Source organism: Equus asinus, chromosome 9 (genome assembly GCF_041296235.1).
Source record: "Equus asinus isolate D_3611 breed Donkey chromosome 9, EquAss-T2T_v2, whole genome shotgun sequence".
Classification (NCBI taxonomy): Eukaryota; Metazoa; Chordata; class Mammalia; order Perissodactyla; family Equidae; genus Equus; species Equus asinus.
The window spans coordinates 34,588,700-34,601,635 of record NC_091798.1 but is presented as its reverse complement, the minus strand read 5'-3'; the positions used below and the strand labels follow the sequence as shown (position 1 = coordinate 34,601,635).

The window sequence follows — 12,936 nt, the reverse complement described above, 5'->3', positions numbered from 1 at the left end:
TCCGCGCCCAGGATTCGAACTAACGAAACACTGGGCCGCCTGCAGCGGAGCGCGCGAACTTAACCACTCGGCCACGGGGTCAGCCCCGCAGTAACATTCTTTATGAAGACATTTCGTTAAAGTTGATAAAGGTTTGGAGACATTTTCTGCATGGATTTGGTTATTAGAAATATGGTTATTTTAATGGCATTTGTGAATATTTAATACTGTCACATAAATGGTATGATTGTGAAGCTCAAGTTGAGATTTTATTCCTCAGACAAAAAATCATCTTCATATGTAGAAATTCCCACAATAAAAGAATTTATTTCAATGTAGAAAGAGATCTGTCTAAACAAGTTCTGTAGAACTTTACCATCACCCCAGAAAGTTTCTTCAAGTCCCTCACCCGCACCCCCCAGAGGCAACCAGTTCTGCTTTTTTTTTTCCCCCTGGATTAGTTTTGTCCATTCTAGAACTAAAATGTCATTTTAATTAATTATGCAGTTCATAGTGCTTACGACTGCATATATCAAATTCCTTAATTCTGTTCTAAGCCAAAGTAGTTATTTTAAGTATGAATATCCAAATTAGTACTAGTATAGTGAATATTTCTATTAGTTAGAAAACATTAACGCTCTACCTTTAACTTTTTGTTATCTGTAGGACCACCTATCACACAGTCAAGCTTGATAAACAACCGTGACCAGCCTGGGACAAGTGCCGTGCCCAATCTTGCACCAGTGGGAGCAAGACTACCTCCTCCTTTATCCCAGAACCTCCTTTATACAGTATCAGAGCGTAAGTATATATTGTTTAGCTTAAAATTGCTAGGATATAGTAAAGCCAAGTTTTCTCATAGCAGTGTTACACTATTAAAAAATTCAATTTCTATTCTTATGGACTGTGTCATATAAAAATTATATTTGTATTCACAGGCAGTTTAATATGTAGTTATGTTGTATAGACATATTTTAGTTTTGTGCAATAATGGGAGAGAAGACAAGGCCTTCTGTATTGGAGAAGTCTGCTCTGCTGTAGAGTAACAACATTTAGTTTCCTCTGAAGGAAATTTACTTTGAAGCTTCTATTCAAAAATTGTTTCTCTGATTGAATTTCTAAAATGTAAGGCTTATCTCCTAAGAGTATACAAAAGGTCAGATAAAATATGCCTGATAGTTATTTAACTTGGATGCTGGAGTGAAGATAGCATCATTTAAACTAAAATATTTAGTGGCTAGGCTATTTATAACATTTGTGTTTAACTGTAATGTATTTTTCTTGAATCTTAATTCTCTTTTATTTCTTAGGTGTTTTTTTGTTGTTGTTTTTAATTTACTGAGGTTTTAAAAGAAATGCCTTTCTCCAAAAACATAAAAAATGATGTAGTTGGTTGTTAAAAATGTCAGATTGTGAGATTTTATTTATAGAGCTAGGTGACTTTATAGATAAATTCACCTTGTGTATAACTGTGTTTATCATAAATATTTCTTCATCTCTATCATGTCGTGGAGAGGCAGTTCAACAGGGTAATTAAGCCTGGATTCAAATTCTGGTTCCAAAGCTTACTGTCATTGTGACCTTGAGCAAATTACTTAACCTCTTTCTATCTTGATTTCCTCTTCTGTAAAATGGAAATATAATAACATCACTCACCTCATTAAGGTTATTTTAAGGAATAAATGAATTAATACATTTAAAGCATCTATAACAGTGCCTGGCATCTAGTAAGGTATATATAAGGATTAGTTGTTATAATATTGTAGTTATTATTGTCTCCTTAAATTTCAACCTCTCTGTAATCAAACGTGTTATCTTCTCCTTCAGCCTCTACCTCCACCATCCCTATTTTTCTTTGTCAGTGGGAATAATACCCACCTCATCTCCTAGAATTGAAACTTTGACATGACTGACTCATTGCTTTACTTTTTTACATCTAGTTAATCAGAAAATCCTTTCTCTCTTTCTTTCAAGTATCCCTGTCTCTCTGTTGCTGCTGTGGCTTCTGCCCTCAACCACACTTGAATCACTTCACATTTGGATTAATGCCACAATCTTCTTGACTCCATTATATCCCCCCCAATCAAGTCACATCACGTAATGCTGCTTATGCTAATTTTCCTGAGAAAACCAACCGTGACAGTTCCTCATGAGAACTTTTCACTGGCTACTGTTTCCTTCTAAACCATGGATGAACCCCTGTCTGTATCTTCTGACTCTATAATCTACCCTCCCTGGTAATCTTTTTTCACTGATTCCTCACATGCATCTTCTCTGGTCAGGCCAGTTGTACACTGTCTGTGCCCCCAGTCATGACTCAAACTTTCTTTTCCTGTCTTTACTCCTGGTAATATGCTCTTTCTTCTATTCTTTCAAGGCCCAAGTCTTTTAAGTACATAAAGAACATTATTGCTCTGTTTTAAACTCCTACAGCACCAAAAACATTTATTACATAATGACATATAATTGTATATAGGCCTACTGTTTGGTTTCTTTTCATGTGTGTAAATCTTATGTTCAACTGAGTGTCTTCAGAACGGAAGCCACATCTGATACTTAAGTAATTGTCCTTCCTGTTTCACATTTAATATCTCAAAGTCTTCTAATTAATATAGAGCCTATTTACAGTACATATTTGTTTTACTGCTTCTCTCATTTTTTAATTATGCGAAATTTCAAACATTTATAAATATAAAGAATTTAGTACAATGAACTCCCATGTACCCCATCACACGTATTCAACATTTATCAATCCGGTTTCATCTGTTCCTGGATGAATTAGCTCTTAACATTATTTCTTAATGCCTTTGGACTTGTAAATATGAAAAATGGTTTATTTATCTGTGAGTCTTTTGCAGATGGCACATTTTTATACTGTTAAATTTAGCATTGTGACTCATAAAAATTGCATTTTGTTTTTAATTTAAAAGAAATCTGGCAATTACCATTTATTTTAATATTGTTAAATTTAACATTGTGATTCACTATAAAAATTCCATTTTGATTTTAATTTAAAAAAATCTAGCAGTTACCATTTATTTCAATGACTTAGCTTAATATTCATTAATTTAGCAAATTTATTGAGTGCCTACTATGTGCCAGGCATTGTGCTACACGCTAGGGAGCCAAGATGAACAAGATACCTGACCTCATGTTACTTGAAGACCATTTTCCTATTATTTTTAAAAGCAAGGATGTTTCGTGGTATATCAGTGAAGGCCTTATAGAACAGAAGTTCCAAACTTCTGTTTTTCAGGGGCTGGTAACGTTTCTAAGAAAATTGTGGGGACCAATTCAGTTAGCAACTTCTTATTTTGCCACCTTAAGGACTGTATATGAAAACATCTAATATCAATTCAATCAAAAAATAAAAAATACATTTTTACACCAAAAAAGACAATACCAAGGTAAAGGACAATACTTTTATATGAAATATTAATTAAATTTTTTCCTATTTTTGTCTCAGACTAATAAAAGGGTGATAAGTTCCTCCTGGCGTTTGTGAATTACTGCTTTAGAGGATAGTCTTATATGGTTAGTAGGCAACTGAATATTTTGAAAGTTACAGAATATTCATATCAACTTAAAACTTTCTACTCTGTGAACTGCTTTCTTCCTTTCTTAAAAGGTAAAATTTGATTCTAAAGTTTATAGAGAAATTTGAAAACCTGGGATATAGTTCCTGATAACAATCTAAGCATTAGCAAAATCTTTTTGGTGTATTATAGTTTGTCAGTCATAAATTGTTTCTATCTTTCTATTGACTTGATTTAAAAAGAGTTTTTTTCTTTTAAAAAAATTGCCTTTGAAACAGATAAGTTGAATCCTTAAAATTGTTCAGGTTTACTTTTCTAAATACTGTAACTGGTAATCTCAGGAAAATAGAACTTGCTTCAGTTCAAATGAAGTAAAAAGCTGTATGTATGTTTGCAATGTAATAGAGAACTTGAGCTGTCCTTAAAGTTGGGAAAGTTTAAATTATTATTTTGCCATTAAAATTATCGTTAAAATTGACAGCACAGAAAATGTTTATAAGTGCTAAACAGTATATCAGATGGTATTTAGTTACGTCAGTAGGGATCCAAAGTAAACAAAGAAAAATGAGATCTGGGTTTTTGGAGGTAAGAATAGGAGTCTGCTCAGTGCTAGTTAGGTACTGCAATATACAGATGAATAAGAGTGATTTTTCTCCTAAGAAGCTAAAAATGTAGTAGTGGAAAAGAAATATGTAAAAAACCCCACAAAAAGCAATTGCAGTTTTGCTGTTATAACTAAGTGAACAGAATGCCTCAGAAACACAGGTGACAAAGGAACTAATTCTGCCAAAAGTAAGCCCTTCATCTAGTCTGTAATTATCACTTGTTTTCAAAGAAGACAATTGAATGTTAAAAGGGTTACCATACTGTAAAACTGGGTAAGATATACATGGTTCCTGGTAGTGCTATTTAAAAACTGATGTCAAATGGTTATAGTTTAGAAAAAACTCTTGGAAGCTTTTTTGTTTTGAGTTAAAATGTCACAGACACTGAAAAGAACTTAAATAATGAGATGTAATTGGAAGTATATGGAAAGACAGCAGTACATACATCTGTTAGAATCAACTGTTTCCTCTGAAATACTTAAACATTTTATGCAACTTTGAAGTTGCCAACTGATTATATGTTTTTTTTGTTTTCACAGAACCATTTTTAAGTATACTTCCTTTTCTGCCTTAAATTTGGTCGATCTGTTCTGCTTTTTTGAAGAAGACATAGAAATATTTTATAACAGCTAAGCTCATTGTACTGAGTATATAAAAAAGTAACAAAATATAACATCCTGGATTGTAGAGACGATTCTTAGGTTGAAGGCAGTTCCCAGTTTTCAGATGAATTTACATAAATTATCTGTATCTTTCTGAAAGTACATTTTCTGTTATCAACTATGTGAAATTATTAAAATGCTGTAAACCTACACTTGAGATTCCTCATTTAATTCTGTGCAGTGTGTAACATTTCTCTGTGCAGGATTATGGATTTTGATGTCCAGAAAAGTGAATCAGTCTCTAGTAGAGTCATTGTATATTGTCTAGAGTTTTTCTTCCCTTGTATTTTACTTGGATTTCTGTTGCATTGGTTATCGTATTGCCCATTTCTACATACAGATATTCATCCAAAGAAATACTTAGTTTTCATTGGGATACTTTTAATAAATGTTCATCCCTCTTTAAGTGAATCTTTATTGAGTTCATACTATGCACCAGGCACTGTTTAGGCCCTGGAACTTCAGAAGATGTGCCAGGGACCTTGGATTCTAATAGAGAAGACACATGATAAATATGGTCAATAATTGTTAGATGTAGCTTTTTATTTTTTCTAATTGAGCCTTAGGATTTTTTATCCTATGAGTTCTCTTAAAGGTAAAATCAGGGAAATTACAAAGAGTAGCTAAAATTTTAATTAGAATAAAGACCATCTTCAACTGACTAGAGTTAACATTAAGAATGTTGTCAAAATGTTGGTATCAGGTATATAAGATATATGAACAGCTTAAGATAGGTAAATGAACTTGGGGGTTGGCACTTTGGAATTATCCACTCACTCCCTACATTGATCAAAACTAAATTGAATGAATATAAATTGTGACTGGTTCATCTTCATCATTATAGTAACCTGTTTGATTTTTTTTTGAGGAAGATTAGCCCTGAGCTAACATCTGCCACCAGTCCTCCTCTTTTTTGCTGATGAAGACTGGCCCTGAGCTACCATCCATGCCCATTTTCCTCTACTTTATATATGGGATGCCTACCACAGCATGGCTTGCCAAGCGGTGCCATGTCTGCATCCAGGATCTGAATTGGCGAACCCTGGGCCACCGAACCGGAACGTGCAAACTTAACTGCTGCACCACCGGGCTGGCCCCTATTTGATTTTTAAAAATACTTCTCATTATGGAAAATTTCAGGTATACACAGAAGGAAAACAAAGACTGTAGTAATCTTCTTGTACTCATTTACCAGCTTCAATGTTTATCAGTATATGGTTAATCTTGCTTCATCTATAACTCACTCCTGACTTGATTATTTTAGAACAGGTCCCAAACAACATTTCATTTGTAAAAACTTCATTATGAACCTCTAAAAGATAAGGATTAAACACATATACACAATGACAATACTTTATCACACTCCCAAAATATTTATGAGAGTTTACTCTTGTCAAACATCCAGTCGGTGTTCGTATTTCCCAATTGTATCATAGATGTCCTCTTACAGCTGGTTCGTTTGAAGCTGGATCCAAACAAGCTTACACGTTACGTTTAGTCGATAGGTTTCTTAAGTCTTTAAATCTGTAATGACTTCCTCTACCTTTTTTCTTTTTCCCTTGACATCTATTTGTTTAAGAAACAGATCACTTGTCTTGAAGAATTTGTTTCACATTCTGGATTTGGCACATTGCATCCCATGGTGTCGTTGTACATATTCTTCTAGCCCCTCTATTTCCTGTAAATTGGAGGTTAGATCTAGAGACTTAATTAGATTCACATTTTTTTCTTTTTTCTTTTTGGCATGAATATTTTATTGATGGGGTTGTATACTTCCTGCAGTACATCATGATGTCCATAATATCAAGCTGTCTCCTTTCTGTGTTAGAAATAGTGATCAGGGGCCGGTCTGGTGGTGCAGCGGTTAAGTTCGCATGTTCCGCTTCTTGGCGGCCCGGGGTTCACCGGTTCAGATCCTGGATGTGGATATGGCACCCCTTGGCACACCATGCTGTGGTAGGTGTCCCACATATAAAGTAGAGAAAGATGGGCACAGATGTTAGCTCAGGGCCAATCTTCCTCACCAAAAAGAGGAGGATTGGCAGCAGTTAGCTCAGGGCTAATCTTCCTCAAAAAAAAAAAAAGAAATATTGATCAGTGTGTACAGTTGTTTTCATCCTCATCTGTCCATTTAAAAAGTTGCTCATGGTTTCAGCAGCCATTTGTGATCATTGCCTAGATCTTTTGTTTCATTAGGTGTTACAAAAGTATGATATTCTAATTCTATAATTTCTTCTACATTTTTTGGCTGGCATTCTACTAAGTCAAACTTGGCAGTGTTAAGCATTGGGTGATCCTGAAATGCAATTTTTACAGGAAAGACAGGGTACATGCTGTTTCCTTTCATTTATCAATTTTCAGAACAATGAGTTGGTTTCCTAGTATCTTCCAAAGGGGACCACTGTATTTTTTTTTTAAAGTATCATTATGAACTCATGGATTTTTAACACGTTTGATATGTTGCACCCATTATAGCCCTCTTTTTTTTGAAGATTGGCCCTGAGCTAACATCTGTTGCCAATCTTCCTCTTTTTTCTCCCCAAAGCCCTAGCATATAATTGTATATCCTAGTTGTAAGTCCTTCTATTTCTTCTATGTGGGATGTCGCCACAGCATGGCTTGATGAGCAGTATGTAGGTCCGAATCCAGGATCTGAACTGGTGAACCCTGAGTCGCTGAAGGAGAACGTGTGAACTTAACCACTACGCCATTGGGCTCGCTGCTGTAGCTCTTTGTGATGTTCGAATTATCTCATCTTTGACCAGTGGGAGCCTCTTCATGTTGGCTCCGGCAGGTTGTTTTTTTTTTGTTTTGTTTTTGACATGCTATTGTTTGATCGCTGTCTTGCTCCTGGAAGGACAAGATATACCACAGTGTGTACCAGGCTCATTTTATAAATTATCTGCTCAGATCTAGAATCAGCCTTTTATCTAAGGAACCATTTCTTTTTAAAGTAGTATTTAGAGACCTCAATAGGTGTTGAAGAAAATCAGGCTGCATTTGAGTAAACAGCCATCTTTCTGAAGTGTTCGATGCATGTTCTTTGTCATTCGTTTTAAAAAGACATTGTGCAAACCAGCCTTTTAGTTTCCAATTTACTTTGAGACAGTTAATAATTAAATACACTTGGTACATTGAGTGTTGTATCAGAAATTCACATTAGTCATATGGGCTCAGGTTATACTTCCCATTTTTCTCTTTAGCACACTACTTCATTCTGCAAGGAATTCTCTGCAGTAGGTCATTCTTACAACTATTTTCAGATCGTTGAGAGGACATGTTAAATTATTTTTGCAATGTAATGATTGATCCTCTTTTAATGTAAGTTTTGAAAGGATGAGTGCTAAGCAAACAGCTAAGTGGTCTGCTGTACCATGTGATTTGTCACGTCCTCCTTTGTTCCATATATAGGAAGAGAAGGGTGGTAAAGTTTAGCACATCTATTTCCCTTCTACATTTACTATGAAATCAGGTGGTTGCTTTGTGGCTTCTCCTATTAAAGTGTATTAAAAATCTTTTGGAATTTTAAGGAACTTGTATCAGGTGGGAAAAAAATTCTAAATTCGCTTTGTTTTGTGTCACATAGTGAATGTCTGACTATAGATATAAAATATTGAGTAAATCTTAGAAGTAGGTCTCATATGGGGTAGTCAGTGAAAAAAGATACTATTAAATGACCAACCAAAGGGAGATTTTGCTCCTTGATACCTTCTCTTTTTTTCTACTGTTGTGTGAAAATGTCTTTGTGTCTGACATTCTTGCGTCAATATGTATAAACTCTGAATGTACTTTCTTTTCAAAGATTGTTCTTAATATCTGAGGTAATTTATACATACAGTTGGTCTGTTTATCTGGGGTTTTGTCCTTTTTTTCTTTCTCTATATTTATCTACTTGCTCATGGGTTAAATTTTCACGATCTTGTTTAATTTTTTCTTTTGAACATTTCTTATTCTCTGTGAGGGCATGCTTGTTTTTGTTTTTGTTTTTGTTTTTTTAGTTCCTTTATTACTATTCTTTTTTCTGCTCCGAGATATGGGAGTATATTTTGTGCAAACCTGAAATTATGTGATTTTGGAGAGCAGTGTTTGTGTTTTTGTTTTTTAATGGATGTGACAGCCTTCATAACTACGTGTCTCATTGGATACAAAACTCTACCTGAATAATATAACTCAGGGCTCCTTTGTCTAATAATTTAATATGGTTGATCAGTTTGGGGTAAAATTAGCACATAGTTATTCCATTTAAGATGATAAAAGATGGAGATGATGCAATCATATTACCTAATTCTTACCCTGTCTTTATACCTCATGCATCCTAACCAATTGCGTGTCTGTTTCTTGAGTTAGAATCTCAGTAACATCCTTCTTGACTACTGTTCCCACTGGTGTACTTTCTCTGTTCTTGGCTCAAGTCTCAGGAAGTACATCATTACCTAAGAGAAGCTTGTGACTCTCATTCCCGGTTGCCCTCCTATTCTTTCCTCTATAGGACAGCCCATGTACTCTCGTGAACATGGTGCTGCTGCATCTGAGCGACTTCAGTTGGGGACACCGCCTCCTCTGTTGGCAGCTCGTTTGGTGCCACCTCGAAACCTCATGGGATCCTCCATTGGGTACCATACCTCAGTCTCCAGCCCCACCCCTCTGGTCCCAGGTAAGCTTTGCTGCAGATGGCCATCCAAGTCTCTGATCTTTTTGTACCATAAGCTGGCTAGCCTAAGTCGTGACCTGGCATCCTGATCTGCTGTCACAAATTCCCATTAAAGCTCTTGGGTAGTTTTATTTTCTGTTCTTTTGCTTCTTTGGTTTGTCCCTAGTGGCTGCTAGATGATTAGGCCTCCTGTGTGTCTGTCATCTCTGGTGTCCTCTGTATTTTCCTTCAGTGCCTCGGTAACAAAATTCAAGCTCATTTCTTGAACGACTTTCTAATTGGATAGATAGGAAGAGAATATTGACTTGAATGTTTTGTAATCAGTTATACGTAGAAGAAAACTGGGTTAACTTTTCTTTAAAACAAAACAAAAATGTCTGGTTTCTTGCTGATCATGAATGAACATGTCTTTTTCTCTCTGTTGTATGGAGTGGCTGTGTAGAATGTTGTGATTTCTTGAAAACTCTTCCATCCTGCTGACATACATTTTAAAGACCTATGGAGTGCTGTGTGGGTGTCTCATGAGATTTTTAACATTTCTCACTGTGCCTTTAGATCTCAGTTCATCATAATTAGCTAAAGGACTCTAAGTTGCTTGGGGTCCTATGTATTCCCAGGAATTATAGAACATGGTTATTTGATTATGTAACTTCTTTAAAACTTTCTGCAGCCTTAACTGTAGGAGATTTTCTGTCAAGAGTGCCAAGTGGTAACAGAAAACTTTTTAATCATGATGTGCTTATCTTACACTGAATCATAGAACTTAATGGTCAATAATAAACATCTACATGTACCTTATCTTGTAGCTGAAACTTAATATGAACAGCATCAGGAATTTTTCCATTAAGAAAAAAAAAAGACACAAGGACATCAAATCACAATTGGGAAAATCAGTGTCTTCACTCAATCTTAATCCTTCTTTTATTTTATGTAGCATGAAGAAGACATAAACCATGTGGAGAGCAACACAGAGTTTTTTTTTAACGCAAAATAGTTATTTAGTGTTAGAATTTTAAAAATTAAATTTTTACTTGTAGAGAAAACAGGGAATGTGATAAAAGTGGCATTGATAGGCAAGTGGTAGTAAGATAATGATTCCATATATAAATAGAGATTTTTTTTTTTTTATTGGCACCTCAGCTAACAACTGTTGTCAATCTTTTTTTTTTCCCCCTGCTTTATCTCCCCAAATCCCCCCCGGTACATAGTTGTATATCTTAGTTGCAGGTCCTTCTAGTTGTGGCATGTGGGACGCCGCCTCTACATGGCCTGACGAGCAGTGCCACATCCGCGCTCAGGATCTGAACTGGCAAAACCCTGGGCCGCCGCAGCAGTGTGCGTGAAATTAACCACTCGGCCACGGGGCCGGCCTCCTTATAAATATAAAATTTATCTTATTTAACTGTTTGAAATAAAACGTTTTGAAATATGTTTCATGTATGAAACAAGTTCTTATATCTCCAGTGTAAAGTACAGTTAACCAAATTAATAGATTGGTTTTTCCCTCCTAATTAAAAGAGTACCTGGAAATTGGTGAGACATGATAACATAGGGGACTCAACCAGTCCTTTATATATGGTGTTTGTGTATGTGAAAATTTCTCTTAAAAATGTGCATTGAAGTTTGGATTGGTGATTAATATATAGGATAAAAATGACTACGTGAATGAATCTGGAAATATATCGGTAATTAAGAGTGGATTTATGTATCTATGTTTTGTGACAGGAGCATTTTTATTTCTTTCACTTGCAATAGACATATTGATATACTGTAACTCAAAAGAGAAATATATATGGGCTGATATAATTATATTGAAGAAAATTCCACTTTTGCAATTGTTTACTTTATAGTAATGAGAAACTGTTTACTCTCTTATTTGTTATGTATTTTTATTGTTTTGTTTTCCCTCAGATACATATGAACCAGATGGTTATAATCCAGAAGCTCCTAGTATTACCAGTTCTGGTAGATCTCAGTACAGACAGTTCTTTTCAAGAACACAGACACAGCGCCCAAACCTGATTGGTCTAACATCTGGAGATATGGATGCAAATCCAAGAGGTGAGAATGCGTCAAACTTTTTCTGATGCTAAGTGTTATACAGAACTTGGGTATAGCATGTCTTACGTCACTAAGTAGATCTCTAAAGGTACTTAGGCACTCTCTCTTTAAAGGGTGCTATATAATCGTCTCAAATGTTTTTGGGTAATTTTATCTTCAAATTTTACTTTATTTTGTTTTATTTTTTCTGCTTTTTGTCCCCAAATCCCCCAGTACATAGTTGTATATTTTAGTTGTGGGTCCTTCTAGTTGTGGCAAGTTGAGACGCTGCCTCAATGTGGCCTGACGAGTGGTGCCATGTCCACGCCCAGGATCCAAACCAGTGAAACCCCGGGCTGCTGAAGCGGAGTGCGTGAACTTAACCAGTCGGCCATGGGGCTGGCCCCCAACAAATTTTATTTTAAAGCTGTAATTAGAGTATACTTATTTTAAAATAAATAATACTAATGTTATTTAATTACTATTTTTGAAGGACTTTAGGGTGTATTAGCTATGTACTGGGTACTGTGCTAGATATTAAGTGTAGAAAGATAAAATGATATGGTCTCTTACCCTCAAAGAACTGATCCTTTAAGGGCCTGCTTTATGTCATAAGAGCTGTGCTTCACACTAATAACAGTGAGAACCTAAAACACTGAGATAACATTATCATTTGGCCATTTTTAATACTATGATTACAGCCATTTGTTAGGACCTTTACAAAGCATAGTCACAAACCTTAAAGATTAAATGGAAACATTTACCTTTAATATGGGTTTTTTCCTCCTCCGCTCAAGAAAGGTTTGGTGAAAGAGTTTGATGAGATTATGATTTGTTACTTATTATTATAGTTAGATTTTCAGTATTTAATTTCAATTTGAATGACTGGCTATGGCCACTCTGGCAATATTTTTCTGATTTAATTATATGGTGAGCATTTTCCTGTTCTCACCTTCTTTTCTAACCTGATTTTGTTAATTTTTCTTTACTGCCGTTAATAATACTGTTACCGCCACAGGCTAACAGTTTTGTATCCAGACTAAACCAAATGCTTTTATATGTATTATTATCTCCCATATTCCTTACCAACAGCTACTTAAAAGAGATACTGCTTTTATTCTCTTTTTGTAGATAAAGACACTGAGGCTTAGAGAGGTTAAAGAACTTGTCCAAGGTCACATAGCTATTAATGACAGAATTGGAATTTGAACCAAGGTTTATCTAATTTCAAAGAATATGCTTTTATCTTCTATGCTGTAATACATATATTGTTACTAAGTTACCTGAAATTAGTGGGAAGTTCGTATCTCAGAATTTCAAGTTTTCCCTTTGTCTCTAGCCTCGTCTGTCTGTACATTCGTACACAGTGATCCATAGATAATCTCTCAGTGTGGAAGTCATGTGGTTTTTGTACAACAGACTTGGCTTTTGTCATCTTGGGCAAGTCACTCAACCTCTAGCTA

At 35.2% G+C, this 12,936-nt stretch overlaps 1 protein-coding gene across 4 annotated transcripts in view; it reads left to right on the top strand.

Moving 5' to 3' along the window:
- RBM27 (RNA binding motif protein 27) overlaps window positions 1–12,936 on the top strand; it is a 68,503-nt gene that overhangs the window by 25,859 nt on the left and 29,708 nt on the right. For 2 of the 4 annotated variants that reach the window (XM_014854791.3, XM_014854790.3), the window contains exons 8-10: window positions 646–780; window positions 9,272–9,436; window positions 11,345–11,494. In XM_014854791.3, coding sequence (XP_014710277.2) covers window positions 646–780; window positions 9,272–9,436; window positions 11,345–11,494 — 450 coding nt within the window. The remainder of the gene's footprint in view (window positions 1–645; window positions 781–9,271; window positions 9,437–11,344; window positions 11,495–12,936) is intronic. The other 2 variants (XM_014854793.3, XM_014854792.3) reach the window with 1 other exon arrangement.